The 25,053-nt window shown below is 40.5% G+C and overlaps 2 protein-coding genes across 4 annotated transcripts in view; one reads left to right on the forward strand and one right to left on the reverse strand.

Moving 5' to 3' along the window:
• Window positions 1–62: 62 nt before the first annotated feature.
• Window positions 63–25,053, forward strand: part of OXSR1 (oxidative stress responsive kinase 1) — a 101,669-nt gene continuing 76,678 nt past the window's right edge. Inside the window, exons 1-3 of one of the 3 annotated variants that reach the window (XM_067753803.1) lie at window positions 63–436; window positions 17,268–17,380; window positions 24,306–24,414. In XM_067753803.1, coding sequence (XP_067609904.1) covers window positions 367–436; window positions 17,268–17,380; window positions 24,306–24,414 — 292 coding nt within the window. In that variant the 5' untranslated portion in view covers window positions 63–366. Of the gene's footprint in view, window positions 437–654; window positions 752–1,146; window positions 1,295–17,267; window positions 17,381–24,305; window positions 24,415–25,053 lie in introns of those variants that run through there. The other 2 variants (XM_067753804.1, XM_067753805.1) reach the window with 2 other exon arrangements.
• LOC137232246 (large ribosomal subunit protein eL21) lies at window positions 15,275–15,864 on the reverse strand. Its single transcript, XM_067753818.1, has one exon. The coding sequence runs from the start codon at window positions 15,812–15,814 to the stop codon at window positions 15,332–15,334; it is 483 nt and encodes a 160-aa protein (XP_067609919.1). The 5' UTR covers window positions 15,815–15,864; the 3' UTR covers window positions 15,275–15,331.

Consider the following 25,053-nt stretch of genomic DNA (forward strand, 5'->3'; position numbering starts at 1 on the left):
CTGCGTGTCGGCAGGTGGAGGGAGAAGGGAAAGTTTGGCCCGTGCGTGGGGCTGGGGTGGAGGGCGGGACAGAGGGGCTGGGCCGAGGCGAAGCTCCTGTAGCTGCTGCCACGGAGGCCGAGGCCGGGACCTGGGCCGGGCAGGGGAGTGCCGGCCGCGGAGGAGCAGGAGGCGAGGTCCGCGGGTGCTTCGAGCCCCCCGCTGCTCTGCCGCGCGGCCACCCGGCGCCAGGCGCCGTCGACCCGTGGCTGTTCCAGAGGCGGTTGGTGGGGGCGCGGCGGCAGCGGTTGGGGGTGGGGAGAGGCGCGGCGAGGAGAAGAGGGAGGTCAGCGAGTTTGAGGGAGGGCTGAGTGCCGTGCCGTCGTCATGTCCGAGGACTCCAGCGCCCTTCCTTGGTCCATCAACAGGGACGATTACGAGCTGCAGGAGGTGATAGGTGAGAGCTGGCGCCGCGGAGGGGGGAGGCGCCGCGCTGGATGGCGGGTGGCACGCGGGAACGAGGGGACCCTCGGGAGCTCGGAGAGCGCAGGGCTCCCAGATATTCGTGGGCGCTCGAGTGGCCCGGGGGTTGGTAGGGAGCGTGGGTGAGGCTCCAGGTTTGTGCAGCGCGTGCAAGGCATGGAGGGGATTTTGAGTGGCGCGCCTGTGCGGCGCGGTGGGGTGGGGTTTGCGAGGCTCACCAGAGATTTGTGTAGTGACAGATGTTTGAACCTGAGAGACAGATGTGTCTGAGAGAGAAAGAAAAGTGAAGGTATGGGACAGGCCTTTACGAGGCGGTGCGAGAAATGGGGTATTGCAGTTGGGGGCACGGCCAGCTATTCGGGGGTTGATGGGTTAGGGTGCTTTTGTTCACTCCCGCATCCGTGCGAGAACCCGCATGAAGTGCCAGGCGTTGCTGCGGTAGAGCTGGGGATCCTCTCCAGATGAAGCTGCAGGTACCGCACTGAGCGATGTAGACACAACTTACGACTGCTTGGTATTGACTTTCTAGTCAGGGAGGTAGATAGTAAATAAGTAGGTAAATAAAAAGAATTATAGGTTTTGGCAAGTGCTAGGAAGGGAATAAACAAGATGTTCTGATAGAGGATAACGTGGAGACCTAGTTGGGGCAATTTCAAGGAAGATGCTTTTTCTGAGGCGTTTACATGTAAGTTGAGCACTGAAGGATGAGAGAGTCTTAAGAGCCTAGGGAAATTTTTTCCCGACTGAGGGATGAGGAAATGCAAAGGCTCCTGAGGAGGGAAAGAGCTTGGTGTGTTTTAGGACCTGAAAGAAGACTGGTAAGGTTAGAAAGGTAAGGAGAAGCCAGATTTTAGGGATCTTCTCAGCCAAGGAAAGGATTTTGGAATTTTATTTTAAGTGTTATTGGAGGGCTTCAAGCAAAGACATGAAACAATCCGATGGACCTGGCTATTGTGTGTGGAATGGATTTGAAGGGGGTCTGGGAATACCAGTTGGCAGAGACCAAAACTTGCACAAACATGGATTGTAATTCTCACAGAGGCACAGTGATTGGGGGAGGGTGGGGACTGGGGATGAGGGGAGTATTTGTTAGACAACAATAATCTAGTGATTTTAGAAATCAAAAGGGGGTGGATTTAGCTAAACAGAAGCTCAATCCAACAGACACGAGCAGACCCTTGTGTGTTGGAGGAAGGAGATTGTCTGCTTTGCCAGATCAGCATCCAGTCCTAAATTAGTTTTATAACAAAGAGTGGCTGAAAACTCCTTAGCTGTCTTGGCGGGGTGGGGGGTGGTGGCAGGGTGGGTAGTGTTTATTGCACCGTGTAGGTGTTTAGAGAAACTTGTCACATTTCTTTTTTTCACTTTACTTCTTGTTTCAAAACAAATCTGGCCTAAGTTTTATCTGAAAGACAGCACATCTTTTTCCTTAAGCCACTTCATGGATCTTTACTACATGCTGGGTCTTTGATGTGTACTGGTTGGTTCTAAAGACAGCTAGCTAGGTCTCTGTCTTGATTGATTGCTTCTGAGTCCCTCAATCAGAGTTTCTTATTGAAAAAAGGGATTAAGTGGGAAATTCCAAAATGATGTCTAAAAAGTAAGGAAAGGGGGTCCTTATCATTTTAGAAAAGGAATTTTGATTTTCTTTCTGGTAAGTTGTACATCTTTCTAGGGTGAAGAGGAGGGTTGTAGTTGTTCCGAATGCCCTTGCTATTATGATTGCACAAGGCTCTAGAGCTTTAGAAACTTGTTAATTTGGTGTCCTCAGACCAATAAGGTGTCTGTGAGTGAGCAAAAGGGAGGCTCAGGCCTCTGGGTTAGGGTTAGTCTTCATCTTATTCTCAAAGTGGTCTGTGGATAAAAAGTTAACTCCAATGTGATTTGACCACCTTATTTTTAAAAACAATTTTACTCTGAGGTATAATTTCACCCAGTTTTTAGTATAAAATTCACCCATTTTTAAATATAAAATTAAATGATTTTTAGTAAATTTATTGTGTTGTGCACCAATCAGCATAATACAGTTTTAGAATATGTTCATCACCCCAGTGAGATCCCTTGTGCCTGTTTACAGTTAATCCCTGTTCCTACCCCCAGTTTCAGGCAACTGCAAATCTACTTTCTGTCTCCATAGATTTGCCTTTTCTGGACATTTCATATAAATGGGATCGTGTAATATGCAGTTTTTTTTGTTTGGCTTCATTCACGTAGCATAATATTTTTTCATTTTTAAAAGCAATTTATATACCATAAAATCCACCTGTTTTAAGTTTACAGTACTATAGTTTTTTAGTAAATTTACAGAGTTGTTCAGTCATCACCACAATCCAATTTTAGAACATTTCCATCATTCCAGAAAGATGCCTCATGTACATTTGCAGTCACTCCCTGCCGAAGGCAACCAGAGATCTACTTTCTGTCTCTATAGATTTGTCTTTTCTGGAAATTTCATATAAATATGATCATATAATATGTGATCTTTTGTGTTTGGTTTCTTTTACTTTGTGTAATGTTTTTTGAGGTTCATCCATGTTGTAGCCTTTATTAGTACATTATTCCTTTTCATTGGACACCACTTGATGGACATTGGGTTTCTTCTGCTTTTTGCCTATTTGGAATAATGTTTCTATGAGCATTTACATCAAATCTTCATGTGACCATGGTTCATTTTTCTTGAGTGGAATTGCTGGGTCATATAGTAGATTTATGTTTAACTTTTTAAGAAATGGACAGACTTTCAAAGTGACTGTACCATTTTACATTCCCATCAGCCATGTATGAGGGTCCCTATTTCTTTACATTTTTGCCAGCATTTGTTGTCTGTCTTTTTGATTATAGCCATCCTAGTGGATGTGAAGTGGTATTGATCATGGTTTTGTTTTACATTTCTGTAATAACTAATAATAGAGAGTATCTTTTTTTTTTAACATCTCTGTTGGGGTATAATTGCTTTACAATGGTGTGTTAGTTTCTGCTTTATAACAAAGTGAATGAGTTATACGTATACATATGTTCCCATATCTCTTCCCAATAGAGAGTATCTTTTCATGTGCTTATTTATTAGCTTTTCATATCTATTCTTTGCTAAAATGTCTATTCAAATTTTTTTCCCATTTGGGTTGCCCATTGGGTTGTTTTCTTCTCACTGAGTTATAGAGATGTGTGTGAGGGTGTGTATTCATTCTGGATATGAGTCCTTCACCTGATATATGATTTCAAATATTTACTCTCAGTCTTTTTTTGGGGGGCGGGGGGGTGTGTGCCACAGCTTGCGGGATCTTAGTTCCCCGACCAGGGATCTAACCCGCGCCCCCTGTAATGGAAGCGCAGAGTCTTAACCACTGGACCACCAGGGAAGTCCTGAGAAATCTTTAGTAATCCAACATCACAAAGATTTTTTTTCCTATGTTTTCTTCTGTTATAGTTTAGCTCTTAAATTTAGTCCTCTGCTATATTTTGAGCTAAGTTTTCTGTAAGGTGTGAGGTAAGGTGAACCATCTTGTTTTACAGATGAAGACACTGAGACATAGGAAGGTAAAATGACCTGTCTAAAGTCAGAGCTAGTTATGGGCAGAGCTAGTACTGGTGTCCAACTGTCGCCTAATCCAGGATCCTTATTTCTGCATCTGCATTTGATTGGTTTTTGGAAGTATCTGAAGATGGTGGTCATAATCTCACCCTTTTTTTTTTTTTTTTTTTTTTTGCGGTACGCGGGCCTCTCACTGTTGTGGCCTCTCCCGTTGCGGAGCACAGGCTCCAGACGCGCAGGCTCAGTGGCCATGGCTCACGGGCCCAGCCGCTCCACGGCATGTGGGATCTTCCCGGACTGGGGCACGAACCCGTGTCCCCTGCATTGGCAGGCGGACTCTCAACCACTGCGCCACCAGGGAAGCCCCATAATCTCACCTTTTAAAGGAAATATCCTTACAATGAAAAAAAACTGATCAGAGCAGATATTTTGTAGATAACCCTTTTAGATATAGTTAGATTTATTCTCTTTTGTGTATCCTATTTTGTCATTTTTTTTAATGTTCTCTCTCTCTCATTAATAAGTTCCTGAAAGTTCTTAATGTACTTCCACTCCACTCCTCACACACTCTTTCTCACCCCATCTTCTCAAGAGGGAGGAAAAAAACTTTTTCCTTGAACTACACCCTAGTACAAGTAGCAAGGCTCAGTAAAGCAGTGCATGCTTATTCTAACTTTGCTTCCATGCCAAAATGTTTGGAATACAGTATTTTGTAATAAGCTGTAAGTAGCTTTCCAAATGAATCTTTGTAATTTCTTCAGATTATACTTATTTTTTTTCAGGAAACAAATGGTTGAAGTCTGGGCAAAAAAGGCTTGGGGGAATCTTTTTGAATTTTCTGTTTCCAAGGGATTGTATTTTAAGGAAATGGTATAATGCTGTCTCCTTTCTCGTCAAAGCACATACAGTTATGTGAACTATATATCTTTTTCACATGTGCTACTTAGGACTGTGTTTGGGGTTAGTTTCTCGCATGGTTTTATTCTCTCTTTTTCTGGCAAAATCTTATAGAGAAGAGAAAATTCCCTTCCTAGAACATAATAAAAGCATACAAGTTGGGAATTCAAAGGACTTCCTTTTAAGGCTTCCCTGGTGGCGCAGTGGTTGAGAGTCCGCCTTCCGATGCAGGGGACATGGGTTCATGCCCCGGTCCGGGAAGATCCCACATGCCGTGGAGCGGCTGGGCCCGTGAGCCATGGCCGCTGAGCCTGCGCGTCTGGAGCCTGTGCTCCGCAACGGGAGAGGCCGCAACAGTGAGAGGCCCGCGTACCGCAAAAAAAAACGGACTTCCTTTTAAAGAATTGTATCATCTTAAGCATGCTTTGGCAAAGGTTTGAACTTTAAGTATGATTAGTTGTAAAAGATGTAGTATTGGTCTCACTATTAATCATTTATCTTTTCAGTGTTTTTGAGCTCCTTCCTAACCCCTACTATTGCATTAGCACTTCTGACCAGGTGTTGTACTGTATTTGACGTGTGTTGAAGCAACTGTAATAGTATGGGCTTTGGGGTTAGACTGACCTGGATTCAAATCCTGGCGTTAGCTCTTACTACCTATCTTATCTGGGGCAATTTATATAACTGTTTTAGTGTCAGTTTTTTGTCTGTAAAATGGGAATAATGGTACCCATGTCCTTGGGGCTGTTGTGCAGGTTGTTGTTGTAGTTGTTTGCAGGAAGCTTTTAGCTTGTATTCATTACTCCATACAATCTCTTTGTTATCTCTTTCTTTTTTTCTTCTTTTTCTGTTTCCTGATTTTTGGTACTGCCATAAAATGTGAAATACATGATTTGAAATCTTGTAACACTTGTAATCTTGTAATGTTTTGAATCTGTTGTAATGTTTATTGGACCATCACTGCATCTTTTTTTTTTCTTACTTCCAGATCTTATTCAGGTTTAGATGGATTTAAGGATTTATGCTGGACATGGTAGTATAGCAGTGTAAGGCCCTGCCACCTGTTTTATTGCCCACGATACAATATAGTGGCAAAGTGGGAAACCAGTCTGTCAAGGGCTGTGCCATGTGGCTTTTGTTATCATGCTTTTTTTTTTTTTTTTTTTGCGGTATGCGGGCCTCTCACTGTTGTGGCCTCTCCAGTTGCTGAGCACAGGCTCCGGACGCGCAGGCTCAGCTGCCATGGCTTACGGGCCCAGCCGCTCCACGGCATGTGGGATCTTTCCGGACCACGGCACGAACCCGTGTCCCCTGCATTGGCAGGCGGACTCTCAACCACTGCACCACCAGGGAAGCCCATTTTGGTTTTTGTTTGTTTGTTTGTTTTGGTTTTTGTTTTACTTTTTATTTATTTTTTGGCTGTGTTGGGTCTTCATTGCTGCATGCGGGTTTTCTCTAGTTGCGGCGAGCTGGGGCTACTCTTCTTTGCAGTGCACGGGCTTCTCTTTGCAGTGGCTTTTCTTGTTGGGGAGCGTGGGCTCTAGGTGCACGGGCCCAGTAGTTGTGACTCACAGGCTCTAGAGCGCAGGCTCAGTAGTTGTGGCGCATGGGCTTACTTGCTATGCGGCATGTGGGATCTTCCTGGACCAGGGATCAAACCCATGTCCCCTGCATTGGCAGGCAGATTCTTAACCACTGTGCCACCAGGGAAGTCCCGTGTTACCATGCATTTTTAAAATAATATTTTAATATTATTTTATAATAAATAATTATAATAATAAATATTTATTTATATATTTATAATATATAATATATATTATTATATATTTTATATTATTTATATTATTTATAAATAATAATAAATATTTATAATAAAATAAATATCTCAATAAATATTTACTGTTTACCTCAGCCTAGGTTTAGAAAATTGTTCTTTAAGATCCGTTTTTAGTAAGGTGTGATTCACCTACCTTTGATACTGTGGTGAAGGCAGCCTACTAGCTTTATTCTCTACTTTCCCTACCCTTTTAAATTTTCATTAGTTGTTCACTAGCTACACATTTGATGTCTAAAATATTGGTTTCCAAATACAGATTCCAGGATCCCACCTCTAGCTCTTCCATAAATGTGAAAGCCGTTATTTTCTATTGATAGAGTGATGCTTAATGGTTAGTGTATTTTCTCCCCCTGATTGGAAGACTTCGCTATGATAACATTTTCAATAAGGCCAGCATTGGGCCAACAACCTCATAGGGTTGTATCAAATAGGGATTGCATTTGGCTGCATGTAATAGAAAACAAATAATAGTGGCTTAATAAAATACTTTTTGCTCCCTTTATATGACACGAAAACTGGAGTGGCAGCCTAGGTGCCATTAGGCACCCAGGCTCGTAGTTTTTCACTCCACTCCACTTAGCACTTTGACTTGCGTTCTCATAGTTGCAAGACAGTTGTTCCACCCCTAGCCTTGTGCTTGTGTTCCAGGCCAGAAGAATATGGTAAAAGGACAAAGTCACATGACAACTCAACTGGCTCCCTTTCAAAGAGCTTTCTTTCCTGGAAGCCTTACTCAGTGATACATTTCTATTTTATTGGACAGAACTGTGTCATTTGGCTATTTGCAAATGAAATGAAACTTTTTATCCAAGCACGTTATTATTTAAAGCAAAATAGGTAAAAGTTCTCTTATTAAAGAAGGGAAAACTGTATGTTGGCTAGGCAACTAAAAATGTTGGCCTCGGGTTTTTTTATTTTAATTAAAATAGTTAAATAAGACACTGCAAGTAAATAATTTAACCTGACACATAAGTAATCAGTTAATGTTAGCTTTAAAGAGTCAGTTGCCTACCAATTAAGAGTATGGTGTTGAAACGTCATGTAGTTCTGGTTTCTAGGCCCTACTCTGCATCTTACTAATTTATGACCTAAGTCTTACCTTTGCTTGCATTGCTTTGTAAGATCAATAATACCTAACTCATGGGATTATTGTGAGAATTAGATGGAAAAAAAGAAGTGCAAGTAAGGAGAGTGCTCAGCATAGTACTTGGCGCACAGAGTAAGTGCTCAATAAATGGTAACGTTCACGATGGTAATAATGAGGTAATGCCTGTGAAGACTGGGCTATTTTTGTGTTTGTTCTGCCCCAAATGAGCAAAAATTTTTTTTCTTGAAAATATATGCCACTACTTGAGTCATGAATCTATTCAACAAATATTTACTGACCTCCACTTGTGTGTCAGGCACTATTTGGATGCTAGAGATACAGCAGCAAAGCAGACAGACAGAAATCCCTTGTGGTGGTGATGAAGGACAAATATAAAGTAGGGAAAGGGGTTGCGAACTGCTAGGGATAGAGGTGAGTTTTAAAGAGGTCAAGGAAAGCCTCACCGAGAAGGTGACATTTGAGGAAAGACCTGAAGGAGGTGGAGAAGTGAACATGGTGGTTATCTGTAGGTAGCTTGGTCTAAGCAGAGGGAACATCAGGAGCGCAAAGGTCCTGAAGAAGGAGCACACTGATGTGACTAAGGAATAATGAGGTAAGGGTGGCTGGAGCAGAGTGATTCAGAGGTTGAAGAGGCAGACCGGTTGAAGAGATCAGGAGAGTAAGGTGGTAGGTAGGGATGGATGGTCCTGGCCATCAGATGGTATGAAGCGTGGTAAGTCATTGTGGTACTTGGCTTTTGCTTTGTGTAAGATTTTATGTTTTAAAAGGACAACCTGGGCTGCTACGTGGAGAATAGTTTTTTAAGGGTATGAGGGTAGGAGAGGTTATCCAGGGGAGAGAGGTAGTAGTGGAGGTGGTGAGAAGCAGTCAGACGCTGGTGTAGCATATTTTGAATTTAGAGATATGCCATTGGATTGGATGTGAGAAGTATCCAAGATATTTGGCAGGAGCATCCAGAAGGATGGGGTTAATATCCGTTGAGATAGAGATCACCAGAGTGAACAGGAGCGAGAGATGATTCATTGCAAAACCATCAGGCTGCTTGAATAATTACTCAGAGCATATGGCAGTGTCTTTATTTTCATCTTTGTATGGAGAGAGAGCGTGATTTTTATGATAATGACTGTCCTTACAGCTGTTTCTGTAAAGGAGCTTTAATTTTCAGTATGACTCTGACAAGAGGGCTTATTCAGAAAAAGGTTTATGAAATTGTAAAGTCCTGTATTTTCCATGGTTCAGGTGACAGTGCCTTAGTCATCTTTCAGAATAAACAGTCTGGACTAGCTCTTTAGTTGGTGTTAAAGCCTTACTGAAAAATACTTAAAATCTTTAGAATATGTATCTGTAATAGTGATGGTTGGTCAGAATTTGGGGGGAAAATATCTTCAGTTGATTTGGTTCATTTGATTTATTTTTTCCTCACAGGTAGGAATAAAATCCATATTTTTGCTTACTCTTTTAAATTTCAGAATCTAGTAAAGTGGAGGGAGACTGTGAAATTTTTTTTAGTCCCGCTCATGCCTTTGGGCAGCTCCTTTTCTGTTTCAAGAGATAAGATTACCCAGTTTGAAGGATTTCAGGAGAAAGCTCAGTCATGGTTTTTCACTTTAATCCATTCTGGTGTGTAATGTACACTAACATAGCAGTTGAAGAACCAGCTAGGAGAGGACAGAAGAGTGGAAGAGGGGACATGGGGGATGGTGCATGGAGGATGCAAAACATGTAAAATAGTGAACTTCTGAATTAGGATGCTTTATTGGAAATTGTTTTACATTTTCCATTATATTATTCTTCATATTAAGCCAATGCTTATTTGCTGGCATTAGAACAGTAGCTTTCACACTTTGACTAAACCATTCCTAACAGTTACCTTTTACATATTTTCGTGTGTATTTACACTGAAGTAAAAGTTTTACAAGATAATATTTGCATTTTTATTTTTTTATGTATTTTTTTAATTGAAGTATAGTTGATAGATAATGTTTACTTTTACTGTGTGCAATACATACTGATGGTTTCTAATTTGATTCTGTTTTCTCTAAGAAAAATGATGGTTGAAACCCAGTAAGTTGACTTGTGGTTTGAAAAATTCCTCATGAAGGAACCTGCTTTAAAGAAGAGAAAGAAAAAATATGTATTGTGGGGCTTCCCTGGTGGCACAGTGGTTGGGAATCCGCCTGCCAATGCACTAAACACGGGTTCGAGCCCTGGTCCAGGAGGATCCCACATGCTGCAGAGCAACTGGACCCGTGTACCACGGCTGCTGAGCCTGCGCTCTGCTTCGAGCCACAGCTCCTGAATCCCGTGTGCATGGAGCCCGTGCTCCGCACGGGGAGAGGCCGCCGCAATGAGAAGCCCGCACACCATGACAAAGAGCAGCCCCTGCTCACCGCAACTAGAGAAAGCCCGCGCACAGCAGTGAAGACCCAGTGCAGCCAAAAATAAATAAATAAATTTATTTAAAAAAATATGTATTGCACAGTAATTATATTAAGAAAAAGCAATTTTGAGTAGAATACTTCATGTAAAATACAACATGCTTTCAATATTTTTCTTCCCCCATGCCCTCTTTTGTAAACATTTTTGTGAAATTACTTTTTTTTAAAATAATGTATTTATTTATTTATTTTTGGCTGCGTTGGGTCTTCTTTGCTGGGCACGGGCTTTCTCTAGTTGCGGCGATTGGGGGCTACTCTTCGTTGCAGTGCGTGGGCTTCTCACTGCGGTAGCTTCTCTTGTGGAGCATGGGCTCTAGGCGCATGGGCTTCAGTAGTTGTGGCACTTGGGCTCAGTAGTTGTGGCACTTGGGCTCAGTAGTTGTGGCTCACGAGCTCTAGAGCGCGGGCTCAGTAGTTGTGGTGCACGGGCTTAGTTGCTCCGTGGCATGTGGGGTCTTCCGAACCAGGGATCGAACCCGTGTCCCCTGCATTGGCAGGTGGATTCTTAACCACTGCGCCACGAGGGAAGTCCCTGAAATTACTTTCTATTTGGGAAGAAAATGAGAAAATGGAGAAGAAGGAAGAAAGAATTTAATGATTGTACATTTTTTCTTTTTTATTGTTTACATTTCATCTCTATCCAAGGCTGTATGTACAGGAGAACCCGTGATTAAAACATTGAAAAAAACTACAGTTTAAGTGGTATGGCTAGAGATGGGGAGTTGGTGAGGATAATTTATCCTCATGTGTTTTGGTAAAGATTCAAGTACTTTAGAAGCGTAATAAACCTACCCTATATCAAATACTTGAGGAGACACAGCTATGTCTTTTAACAGTTTAAATGTCTAATAGGAAGATAATAGGTAAATAAATGAACAATAATGACATTTATTGAGCATTGCCATTTCCAAGCACGTAATCAGGGAACCAAGACTTACCCTGCTAATGGTGGCAGAGTTTGTTTGAATCTAAGTGTGTTTTCCATGGAGCTTCCTGGTTAGGTGAGTTTTGACTTGGGCTTTAAAAGGAGGGGGAGGTATGGATTAATATGTAGAAAGCAAGCAAGGTGAATGGTTTACACAGAGAAATGGAGATGGAGAAAACTAAATTGCATCCAGGGTATGGAAAATAAGTTAAAGCGTTGAGTTATCAAGAAGTACAGTATTGGGACTTCCCTGGTGGTGCAGTGGTTAGGAATCCGCCTGCCAGTACCGGGGACACGGGTTCGAGCCCTGGTCGGGGAGGATCCCACATGCTGCAGAGCAACTAGGCCTGTGCACCACAACTACTGAGCCTGTGCTCTAGAGCCCACGAGCCACAACTACTGAGCCTGTGAGCCACAACTACTAAAGCCCACATGCCTAGAGCCCATGCTTCGCAACAAGAGAAGCCACCGCAATGAGAAGCCCGCGCACCACAACAAAGAGTAGCCCCCACTCGCTGCAACTAGAGAAAGCCCATGCGCAGCAATGAAGACCCAATGCAGCCATAAATAAATAAATGAAATTTTAAAAAAAGTACAGTATCAAGTAGTGGCTGTGGTTTAGTGATCTGATGAGTGATATAGTGCAAATGGACCTTGAAGATTATTTTATTACGGGTAATAGATGGATTGAAGCCTAGGCTTTTTTTTTTCTTTTTTTTTTAAGCAATCTACGGAACTTAGAGCTTACTATCTATATGTGTACTGTACTCATTTGTGTGCATGTGTGTATGGTTCTGTGCAGTTTTATTACATGTGTACCTTTGTGTAACTACCACTAAATTCAAGACACAGAACTGTATTCCACCACAGAGTCCTCTGGCTACCCCTTTGTAGCCCTCCTAACCTGTCTACTCACATCCCTAATCCCTGACAACCACTAATCTGTTCTCTGTTGCTGTTATTTTTGTTATTTCAAGAGTGTTATATATTATATAAATGGAGTCATAAAATATGTAACTTTCTGAGATTGGCTTTTTTCATTCAGCACAATGCCCTTGAGGTTCATCCAAGTAAGTAATTGTGCATATCAATAGTTTGTTCATTTTTATTGCTGAGTAATATTTGTCTGTGTGGACATACCATATGTTTAACCATTCACCTGTTAAAGGATATTTGGGTAGTTTCCAGTTTTTAGCTATTATGAATAAAGCTGCTGTGAATATTCATGTACAAGTTTCTGTGTGAACAGAAACTTGTATATGAATTTTTAATTTCTCTCAGAAAAATTTTAATTTTTAATTTTAATTTCTCTCAGGTAAATACCCAGTCATACAAATGCTGAGTTGTACAAGTTCCTTTTTAGTTTTAAAAGAAATGGCCAAACTATTTTCCAGAGTGGCTATACCATATTTTATATTTCTGCCTACATTGTATGAGTGATCCAGTTTAACCATATCCTCACCAGCATTTGTGTTACCACTTAAAACAATTTATTTTAGCCATTCTAGTAGGTTATTCCATCGCTGTTGAACTGCTTTTGTACCTTTGTCAAAAATCACTGTGGGGGGCTTCCCTGGTGGCACAGTGGTTGAGAGTCCGCCTGCCGATGCAGGGGACACGGGTTCATGCCCCGGTCTGGGAAGATCCCACATGCTGCGGAGCGGTTGGGCCTGTGAGCCATGGCCGCTGAGCCTGCGCGTCCGGAGCCTGTGCTCCGCAACGGGAGAGGCCACAACAGTGAGAGGCCCGCGTACCACACACACACACACACAGAAATCACTGTGGCACATTTGTGTGAATCTATTTCTGGTTTCTCTGTTCTGTTTTTGTGTGTGTGTGTATGTGTGTATGTCTGTCCCTCTGCCTATACCACACTGTCTTGATTACTGTAACTATGTAAGTCTTTAAATTGGATGGTATGAATCCTTCAACTTTGTTCTTTTTATTTAAAATTATTTTTATTTATTTTATTTTTGACTGCATTGGGTCTTTCTGGTGCACAGGCTTCTCATTGTGGTGGCTTCTCTTGTTGTGGAGCAGGGGCTCTAGGTACACAGGCTTCAGTAGTTGTGGCTCGAGGGCTCTAGAGCGCAGGCTCAGTAGTTGTGGCACACAGGCTTAGTTGCTCTGCACCGTGTGGGATCTTCCTGGACCAGGGCTCAAACCCGTGTTCCCTGCATTGGCAGGCAGATTCTTAACCACTGCACCACCAGGGGAGCCCTGTTCATCTTCTTTACTATGGTGTTGATTATTCTAGGGCCTTCCCTTTTCATGTAAACTTTAGAGTAAGCTTGTCTATGTGTACAGAATACTTTGCCAGGAGTGTGATAGGAATTGCCTTAAACCTATATGTAGTCAATTTGGGGGGTATTGAGATCTTTACTGTGTTGATTTTTCGAATCCATGAACATGGTAAGTCTCCAGTTATTTAGGTCTTTTTTGTTTTCTATGTTTGGTATTTTGTAATTTTCAGCATATAGATCCTGTTCATATTTTACTGGATTTATACCTAAATGTTTCATTTTGGGGGAGCAATTGTGTTTTAAGATTTTGGTTTCCACTTGATTGTTGTTAGTATATAGAAATGCAGTTGGTTTTTGTGTGTTGACCTTTTATCTTGCAACCTTGCTAAACTCTTTTATTAGTTTTAGAAGCTTTTCTTATATAGATGGTCATGACATCTACAAACAGGGACAGTTTTATTTCTTCTTTTCCAATCTGGATGCCTTTTATTTCTTTTTCTTGCTTTATTGTGTTGTCTAGGACTTCCAGTGCTATGTTGAATAAAAGTGATAAGAATGAACATCTTAGCCTTTTTCCCAATCTTAGAGGGAAGGCAGTCTTTCACCAGTATGATGTTAGCTGTAAGGTTTTTTTTTTTGTAGATGTTCTTTATGAGGTTGAAGAAGTTCCCCTCTATTCCTAGTTTGCTAAGAGCTTTTTTATCATGAATGGTGTTGAATTTTTATAAAGTGTTTTTGTGTCAGTGGATGTGCTCATATGATTTTTCTTCTTTAGCCTGTTGATACAGTGTATTACATTGATTTTTTTTAAATTGTACCAGCCTTGCATACCTGGAATACATACTACTTGGTTGTGGTGTAGTATCTATTGCTGGATTCAATTGGCTAACATTTTGTTAAGGATTTTGCAGCTAAGTGCATGAGAGGTATTGGTCTGTAGTTATTTTGTTTTGTTTTGTTTTTTCTTGTGATGTCTTTGTTTTGTTTTGGTGTTGGTAATACTGGCTTCATGAAATGAGTTGGAAAGTGCTCCTGCTTCTTCCTTTTTTTCTAAATTGTTGAACTATGAGTTAAAATTGTTTGTAGTATGTAGTATTCCCTTTTTTAAAAAGATCAAGATATGTCACTTAACATAAAAGTAACGATTTTTTTAATATCTTTATTGGAGATATAATTGCTTTACAATGTTGTGTTAAAAACTAACCATTTTTTAAGTGTACAGTTTAGTTTTTTTTAGTATATTCACAGTGTTTTGCATCCATCATCATTGTCTAATTCCAGAGCATTTTCCTCACCCCAGAAAGAAATTGTACCCATTAAGCGTTAACCTCCCATTTTCCTCTTCTCCCAGGCCCTGGTAACTACTAATCTGTTTTCTGTGTCTATGGATTTGCCTGTTCTATGGACATTTCATATATATGGAGTCATACAATATGTGGTCTTTTGTGATTGGTTTACTTCACATAGTATGTTTTCAAGGTTCCTCCCTTGGCTCATGACTCCATTACTCTTACCTCTGCTTTCATTGTCTCATCTTCTCTGACACTGACCCTCCTTCGTCTCTTTTATAAAGACCCTTGTAATTAAATTGGGCCCACCCAGATAATCCAGGATCATCTTTCCATCCTTAATTTAATAACATGTGCCAAGTCTTTTTGCCATTTATGGTAACATTCACAGGTCTCAAGGATTAGGATGTGGTCACCTTTGGGGGGCGGGTATTATTCTACCTACCACACAGATTTTAGAGCTTTTATTATTATTCCACTTCTCCCTGAAGCTCTGTTCTTTTTTTCAGTCTGTTTTCTCTCTGCAGTTTAGATTGAGTAAAATTATTATTATTTTTTTTTTTTTTACACAGTCCAGGTCTTTTATTTTCTTTACACCCATCATGCCATGAATTCATAGGGAATGGGCTCCAACAGTTCAGGCTCCTTTCCATTGGTTCTCACGAAGTGTGCTTCTCTGGGTGGAGCAGGCTGGCGCTTCAGTTGAACCCAAGTACCTTTCTCTTTGGCTTCCTTCTTTTTCTGATCATTTTCCTTCACCCGTTTCAGGAAGCTATCCCGGCTCTTAGAGTGCTTAATATGCTCGATACGCACATTAATTCTCTTGGCAAGAATCTTGCCCTTAACTTGTTTGTTTACAATGATGCCAACAGCATGCTGGGTAACATTGTAGACTCTCCCAGTTTTGCCATGGTAACATTTGTGGGGCATTCCTTTTTGAACAGTGCCCATTCCCTTGATATCTACAATATCACCTTTCTTGTAGATTCGCATGTATGTGGCCAAAGGAACAACTCCATGTTTTCTAAAAGGCCTAGAGAACATGTAGCGGGTGCCCCTCCTCTTTCCCTTTGTGTTGGTCATTTTGGCGAATTACTGGAAGATGGCGGTTCCGGCCGAAAAGCTGAGTAAAATTACTGATCTTATCCTCAAGTTCACTGAATTTATCCTGTTATCTCTATTTTTCTATTGAGCTTCTCCAGCAGGTTTTATATTTTGGAAATTATATGTTTTAGTTGTATAATTTCCAGTTGGTGCTTTTTTTTTTTAGTAACTTCTGTTTCCTTATTGAGGCTTTTCTATTTTTTTATTTTGTTTTAAGATAATTCTTAACTGTTTGTTGAAGCACTTTTATGATGGCTGCTTTAAAATTCTTGTCAGATAATTCCAACTAGTAATTCATTTTGGTGTTTCTATCAGTGTGATTGTCTTTTCTCATTCAAGTGTGTTTTTCCTGGTTCTTGGTGTGACGATGTGATTTTCCTTTTTTAAATCGTGTGATGGACATTTAGGATATTAATGTTAGGAGACTCCTGATCCTATTTAAAATTTCTATTTTAGTAGGCAGTTACTCTACTTAGATTTAATGTGTAAGTCCTGGCCTCCTTTTGTGAGCTATGTAATTCTTATGATAAGTGAGTTTTCAGAGCTCTGGCAGTGTTATTATCTTCTGCTTTATTCTTCTGGCACAGCAGGACTCCTATTTAATCTCTGCAGGTGTTACCTTGGTTGACAGGTGGGTGTGGGTCTGGTTCCCCCCCTTCCGCCCCCCACCCCCTCTGCTGCTGCTGTGGGCAGATTGGCTGGATGTTGCCCAGGTGTGGGGCAGGGACCTAGTTGCCCCTGTGGTGCATCTGGCCTGCTGCTGTCTGGGTGTGGGGTGGAGACCCTGCTGATGCTGATGCTGTGGTGGGCTGGGTGGATTGTCCTGGATAAGGATCGGGAAATCTGTCTTCTAGGTTGCTACTGAGCTTCCCCTTTCGCAGTCCTTTGGCTAGAAAGGATTTTTCTCATTTGTCTGTTTGTCTATCCCTGTTGGTTCCAGGAAGCAGGCTGTTCTGGTGCCCACTCATGGATATGTGCGAGATAAAAGAAAAACCCAGGGAGCTTACAGTAGTGCTTTTCCTCACATCCTGAGGGTCCTAGCCAGCCCATCTGCTTCTTTCCACCTTTCAGATTGTCTTTATGATTGTTGAATTATTTCTAAGGTATTTAGTTGTATTTAGAGGAGAAGAGCAGGGAAATGTGAGCCTACACCATCATATTCTAGAACTTCTGGAACTCAAGCAACTTTTATTTGTGTGTGTGTGTGTGTGTGTGTGTGTGTGTATGTGTGTGTATTTATTGACAATTCTATGAAATGGTCAAGGCTTTTGCTTTTATTGACACCCTACTTTTTAGAGTGTTTCTCTGCATTTTTTGTTGAGTGTAAGAATAAGTTAAGAATTATTCTCTTGTTTAAATTGTGTAGGAATTTAAAATGTCTTGTTTTTATCTACCCCTCTACATATTTACTCACTTATATATTTATCTTTAGGGAGTGGAGCAACGGCTGTGGTCCAAGCAGCATATTGTGCCCCTAAAAAGGAGAAAGTGGCGATCAAACGGATAAACCTTGAGAAATGTCAAACTAGCATGGATGAACTCCTGGTATGCGCTTCTCGTATTTCTTGTATATTCATGTTAAAGTGGGAAATAACTTGAAGTTTTTTGTTTTTTATTTTTTAAAAAGGTTTGTGATTTCTTCATTAATAAGTAATGCTTATTGTAAAATTTATAAAATCCAGGTAAGTAGAAAAAAATTATAGTCCTCTCATTCTGAGATTGACACTTGCTATATGTGCACATTTAAACATCTTTGTATTTTCATAATAATGTAACCATATACTTGTTCTTTCAATTAAAAATTTATCATAGAATTCTTTCTATGTCTATAAATATGAATTAGTGTAGCTTTCAATATGTATGTAGTGTTCTGTTGAATACTTTATCTAACCTGTTCTCTAGTATTGGATGATTTTTGTTTCCTCTTTGTTGTTATAAACAATGCTTGCTTACTTCTCACTTTCCTTAAAATAGTATCATGCAATTGTGATTTCTGGGTCAAATGAAATACCTTTAAAAGGCTTTAGCCTTCTAGGAACATGGTACCAACCTGCATTCTGACCATTGTTGCAGGATGAGGGGTAGAATGACCCCCCAGCAGCATTGGCTTCTCCAAGGGCTAGGGTCAGGGAGAAGAAAGGGTATCCCAAGGATCCACAGCTGCATGAGATGTTCTGTGGCGTTAAAAGCTAGCCACACAGGGATTGTTCTGTACTTTTATGCTCCATGACACCTAGAGTAGTTTTTAAGTATATAGTAAGTACTCAGCAAGGGAAATGAAATAGTTTTTCCAAATCATTTAATTTTTTAAATCCTCAGTTTCTTTGGTTTAAATTGGAAATAATATCTGCTTCTGCTTTGTGTACCTCATGAGGTTTTTCTTTTTTCTAATAAATTAATTAATTTATTTATTTATGGCTGCGTTGGGTCTTCGTTGCTGCGCATGGGCTTTCTCTAGTTGCGGTGAGCGGGGGCTACTCTTTGTTGCGGTGTGCAGGCTTCTCATTGCGGTGGCTTCTCTTGTTGCAGAGCACGGGCTCTAGGCAGGCGGGCTCTAGAGTGCAGGCTCAGTAGTTGTGGCGCACGGGCTTAGTTGCTCCGCGGCATGTGGGGTCTTCCGAACCAGGGATCGAACCTGTGTCCCCTGCATTGGCAGGCGGATTCTTAACCTCTGCGCCACCAGGGAAGTCCCTTATGAGGTTTTTCTTGAAGATTGAATGAATAGTACTTGAAAACCATACACTGCCACACAAATATGAACTAATATTGTTATATTGTTAAGTAATTTCTCTAAGATCATGTACAGCTAATAGTAGAAAAGACAGGAACTAAGACTGGTATGATCTATCAGTCCTGGATTGGGTTTAATTTCTGGTGTAGTCTGTAGTGAGTATTTAGGGAATAATTGGAATAAAGTAAAAGATAATAGAATTATATATTGAACTTTCAGCAGATGAGACAAATGTATTTCTTCAGGAGTTGGTAATGCATAAGCAGAAGCTGAAGAGTTGGGGTGCTGGAGTGATCTAGAGCTGTCTTTGGTGAGAGAACACACACTTGGAAGGAGGTGCTGATTGAAACGCTATGTGACGAACTTGGATTTACAGATGCAAGCAATACCTTAGAGCACCATTTGGGCATTTGAACTGCAGTGATCATAAAAGAAGTCTAAATTGTAAATTAATTCTTATTGTTAAAGAAAAACAATATTTAAAAAAAATTTTTTCACATCTTTATTGGAGTATAATTGCTTTACAGTGTTGTGTTTCTGCTGTACAACAAATTGAATCAGCTATACGTATACATACATCTCCATATCCCCTCCCTCTTCAGCATCCCTCCCAGCCTCCCTATCCCATCCCTCTAAGTCATCACAAAGCATCGAGTTGATCTCCCTGTGCTATGCAGCAGCTTCCCACTAGCTATCTATTTTACATTGGGTAGTGTATATATGTCAGTGCTACTCTCTCACTTCATCCCAGCTTCCCCTTCCCCACCCCCGTGTCCTCAAGTCCATTCTCTATGTCTGTTTCTTTATTCCTGCCCAGCCACTAGGTTTATTAGTACCGCTTTTTTAGATTCCATATATATATGCGTTAGCATACGGTATTTGGAAAAAACTTTTTTTTTTTTGCGGTATGCGGGCCTCTCACTGTTGTGGCCTCTCCCGTTGCGGAGCACAGGCTCCGGACGCGCAGGCTCAGCGGCCATGGCTCATGGGCCCAGCCGCTCCGCGGCATGTGGGATCTTCCCCGGACCGCGGCACGAACCCGTGTCCCCTGCATCGGCAGGCAGACTCTCAACCACTGCGCCACCAGGGAAGCCCCATACTAAGCTTTTGATGTTGTGATTTTAAATTTTATTTTCAAAACTGTCTTTATTATTATGCAGAAACGATGCTCTGGGTTCTCCAGAGAGTACTGATGTAAACCAATTACAGGTGTGTAATGTGTGTGACAGTTACTAGTGAGGACGCAGTATATTGCTCCTTTCTCTTGTCAAAATGTTTTCTTGTCTGACAGCCTTTGCTAAGTGTGATCACAAAATCGGCTGTCAAATCTTACTACATTTATTTTCTCCAGAGATTTTACTCACAGACTTTTCTCTGAGAAAGGCAACTATGTAATATATTGAGATTTTTCTCTCCTCTGGTAGATGCTAGGACTAGATTCATTGAACAAACATCTGAGGGGACCATTAAGAGGCTTAAGATGTCTTTTCTTCTGCCAAGAGGCTCACAATCTAGTTGAAGAGTTAAGGCTCTTGCCTGCTGTACATGGCAGAGTGTGACAAATGCCTAGGAAAGGTATAAGTACTGTGTTGAAATAAGAGGAAGAAGGGAGCTACCAGTTATGAAAGTGGAGGCCTTTGTGGAGATGTTTGTGTCCTGGGCCACCTGGGCTAGGAAGACTTTGAAGAGGCAGAGATGGAGACCCTGCTGGGCAGGGGTTTAAGATCAGCAAAGAATAGCATATTATATATTAACATTATGAATATATATGATATTATATATTAATATAACTGAAACATTTTTATAAAACAATTTTTTTTGAGCATTTCTTTTTTTTTTTTAACATCTTTATTGGGGTATAATTGCTTTACAGTGGTGTGTTAGTTTCTGCTTTATAACAAAGTGAGTCAGTTATACATATACATATGTTCCCATATCTCTTCCCTCTTGCGTCTCCTCCCTCCCACCCTCCGTATCCCACCCCTCCAGGCGGTCACAAAGCACCGAGCTGATCTCCCTGTGCTATGTGGCTGCTTCCCACTAGCTATCTACCTTACGTAAAACAATTCTTAATTATGTGGAATGTGCTCTGATTTTCTATCCTATTTTTGTTTGTCTTTTTTTTAATGTGATCCACTAAATTTATTTAATGGCCCATAGGAGTTGCATCCCATAGGTTGAAGAACACAAAGAGATATTGAGACTAAATTCAGGCAGTGACAGTGATAATGGAAAGGAAGACACAAATTCCCTAGACATTTTATAGATGGAAAAATTGTTAGTACTAGAATGAGCACTCTGTGAGGGCAGGGACTGTTCACTCTGAATGAGTGAATGAATAAATTAACATTACTTGGGGACTGACTGAATAGTGTGAAGTGGAGGAAAACCACCTACGTTGGAGTAATCAGAAAACCAGGGAGTAAATAGTAGAAATCAAGATGAGTGAGTTTCAAGAAGGAATGAACAGTCCATCATTAAAACATGGCTTCAGGTGGAGAACTGAAAATTCCAGACAAAAGATCTGGTATTAGCAGACAATAAAGGACTTTCAGGAAAGCATTTTCATGAGTAGGGGTGAAATCACTTATGAGTGTTGAGGAAGCTGCTGGGAAATTTGAGTCAGAATGAATATACCACTCTTGCAGAGCGCTTAATATGTATATTTTTTCTTTTTGAAAGGAAAGGGAAAAGGGTAACTCCAAGGGGAATTAAGAGGAATAGAAGAGAAGAAATGGAATATTTAAGGCCCTTTTTATCTTTAAAATTTATGGCTCTCCTGCTAGCCTCCTTTTTTTTGTTGTGGTTGTTTTTTGTTTGTTTTTATTAATTTTTTTTAGTTGTAGTTGATTTACAGTGTTTCAGGTGTACAGCAAAGTGATTGAGTTATACATACATATATATATATATGTATATGTATACTTTTTCAGATTCTTTTCCATTATGGGTTATTACAGAATATTGAATATAGGTCCCTGTGCTATACAGTAGGTCTTTATTGTTTATCTGTTTTATATATAGTGGTGTGTATCTGTTGATCTCAAATTCCCAATTTGCCCCCCGCCATAGTCTCCTTTTAGAAAACCCTTTGTAGTACTCTTTTTTCCAGGATTAAGCTCAAAACCTTTTGCTTAACATTTAAGACCTTGGACCATTTGACCCCAGCTCTTTGCATTGTCACTCCCCTATGTGATTTCTGTCTCTTTCACCTCTCCTGTCCAGTTAGTCACCAAGCCCTATTGTTTATACCTCTTTAGTATCATCTCTTGACTCTTCCCTTTCTTTTCATTCATATTACCACTTATTTTTTTTAACTTTTTATTTTGTGATAGTCTCAACCTTACAGAAGAGCTGCTAAAGCAGCATAGAAAGTTCCCATATGCTGTTCACCCAACATCTCCTAAGAGTAACATAACCATAGTACAGTAATCTAAACTGAGAAATTAGCTGTTTATCATTTTTCAGGCCATTATCATCTCACCCAGCTCATGGCAACAACCTTGAACAGAGTCTTTCCCTTTAGCCTTGCCTTCTCTCTTTTATTTTCTACATTACAGCCAGAGTGATTTTTATGAAAAAATAAATATAGTTAAACCTTTGATGCCTTTCCATTGCTGTTAGGATGAAGCCTAAATTATTGAACACAGTTACAAGCTCCTTTATGATACGGTCCCAGGTAATTAAACAATCAAAACCCCTAAAAACATATTTATCTTTCCTATTTCAGTGTCAGTGTAGTAAAACTTCTTATAGGAAGCTTTCCCTGATTGTCACTCCTAATTTTTGGTAATTCACCTCTCTGATGAAATCATGTAGTGTTTAGTACTTCTCCTATCAGACTTTCTTCATCTGTGTTATTAATTAGTATTTGTCTGACTTCTTCACCAGACTATAAGTTTCATGAGGGTTCACCATTGTGGTCAAGCACCTAAGACTGTGCCTGGCACAGAGTAGGCATTTGGTAAATTTCTGTTGAAAGCATGAACTGCTTAACCTTAGACAGGTTTACTCCTGTGTCCTAAAATCTGTCTTGCTTATTTCATCCTCTTTTTGTAATTTTATGTGCTTTGCACCTTGTACTGCTATAACATCCCACATCCTGCAGAACTAAACGTAGTTCCCACCTTCTCTGTGAAGACTTCTTACCTGCCTTAACTGTTCTTTCCTCTGGATTCTTGTAACATTTACTATCTTTACTGCTCATTTGGCACATATATGCTGTTCTCTTTATATTCCCTCTTATATGTACATATCTTATCTCTTCAAATCCTGTATAACTATGTCAATAGGCAGGTGTTTACTTTAGTTCTTCTTCCTTATCCTTCATATTTACTTACCTTTTAGTATGGAAGACTGTGCTAGTAACTTATTGGGTAGCAAAAATGCACACAACAAAGTCCTTGCCGTAAAAGAATTTACATTCAAGTAGAGAAAATGAGAATGGAAAAACTAGTGTTTATTGAACACTTCTTATGAATCAGGGATTATGGGCAACTTTTACACAATTAATCTTACTGAACAAATACCAAGGGCATAGGGCAAGTATTAATACATCAGTAAGTAAAAAGCTATATAAAGTGCTATAGGATTTTATTCATTCAGTAAATATTTATTGAGGGTATACTGTGTGCCAGGCACAATAAGGGCCAGTATACAGAATCTGACCTCTCATTGAGCTACAGTTTTGTGAGGGATGCAGAAAAATAAATAGGCAATTACAGCATCGTATGATAATTCCCACCATGTGTATGAGTCCACTTTTAAGTACTTGCCTTCTTGGAGTTGTCAGTCTAGCAGGGAAGGACAGACAAATAAGCATCCAATGTACTATCCAGTACATATGTGCTGTGATGTAAGGAGATATGCACAGAGCTTGGAAGCCAAGAGAAGGGACACCTAACTAACTCAACCTGGGAAGTTGGGAGGAACTGGTATTTTGGCTGAGATCAGAAGGAAGAATTGGTGTTTTCAGCTAGGTGAAAATGAAGGAAGTGTATTTGAGGCAGAGGGAACAACAGGGTTAAATTTAAATGTCCATGGTTAGAAGAAGCATGGCTCACTTGAAGTTACTTTGGCTGGATCATAGGACTGGGGTATGTTGGGGGTAGGAGTCAGGGAAGGCAGTAGGAATGATGGAGAGGTAAGCAGGGCCCTGATCACACAGGGCTTTTATAAGGCATTTTATCACACCAAATCTAATTTAAATTCATTAAATTCGAATGAGATAGTATAAGCTGAGACTTTGGGCTCAGGTGTCTACTTTGGATTTAGTTCATGGCCTCTTTAAAGTGGGAACCGTTAATCATTTCACAAAAATGAGGTGAAACAATGTTTTGGAGAAGAAAGACAAACAAACAAACCACCCTTTGTTTATTAGTATTGATAATTATCCTCTGTGACTGTAAAACCTGATTTCCCAAGATGGTTCTTTAAGGGCTCCTGGAAGTAAAAATATGTGTCCCAGTGGAGGCCTCTGTGGTGCTGTGGCAGGGTGTGATAAATAGTGCATGTTTTTGGTTTCAGAGATCGCTAGTTTAACAAGTGAAAGGAGTAAGAGTCAGAATGTACTGAGGGAAACCAAGCGGTTTTTTTGGTTTAACCATTCTTGCAGAGGTCAGGCATGAAAATCCCAGAAAGGTTGTGACATAGTCTTTGGAATTCCCAGATCTGGATTCAGTAACTTCTAGTGTTGTTTTAGCCTTGCATATAATGAATTACCATTTTTTCTCTTCTTTGTAGAAAGAAATTCAAGCCATGAGTCAGTGCCATCATCCTAATATTGTGTCTTACTACACGTCTTTTGTGGTAAAAGATGAGCTGTGGCTAGTCATGAAGCTACTAAGTGGAGGTGAGTAGAGTACAATGAAATGTCAACTTCCATGGTTTGGAAAATTTATACAAATGTTTTTCTTGTTTTGGTTTTCATGGACATTTACATTTGAGGAGATACTGAGAATAAAGTATCTAATGATAATAATGCACAAGGTGGGACAAGTTTCACATGTTGCATTTGTTTGTCATGCCTCTTCAGTTACTCTTAATCCAGGATCGTTCCCTCCTACTTCCTCTCTTCCATGAGGCAGACTTACTGAAGGGTCTGGTCTGAAGGGTCTATCTTGTCCCACATTCTGAATTTTTTTTTTAACATCTTTATTGGAGTATAATTGCTTTATATTGTTGTATTAATTGCTGCTGTATAACAAAGTGAAGCAGCTATATGTGTACATATATCCCCATATCCCCTCCCTCTTGCGTCTCCCTCCCACACTCCTTATCCCACCCCTCTAGGTGGTCACAAAGCACCGAGCTGATCTCCTTGTGCTTTGTGGCTGCTTCTCACTAGCTAGCTATTTTACATTTGGTAGTGTATTTATGTCAATGCCACTCTCTCAGTTCGTCCCAGCTTACCTTTCCCCCTTCTCGTGTCCTTAAGTCCACTCTCTGTGTCCTTGTCTTTATTCCTGTCCTGGCCTTAGGTTCTTCAGAA

This window comes from Pseudorca crassidens, chromosome 10 (genome assembly GCF_039906515.1).
Source record: "Pseudorca crassidens isolate mPseCra1 chromosome 10, mPseCra1.hap1, whole genome shotgun sequence".
Lineage (NCBI taxonomy): Eukaryota > Metazoa > Chordata > Mammalia > Artiodactyla > Delphinidae > Pseudorca > Pseudorca crassidens.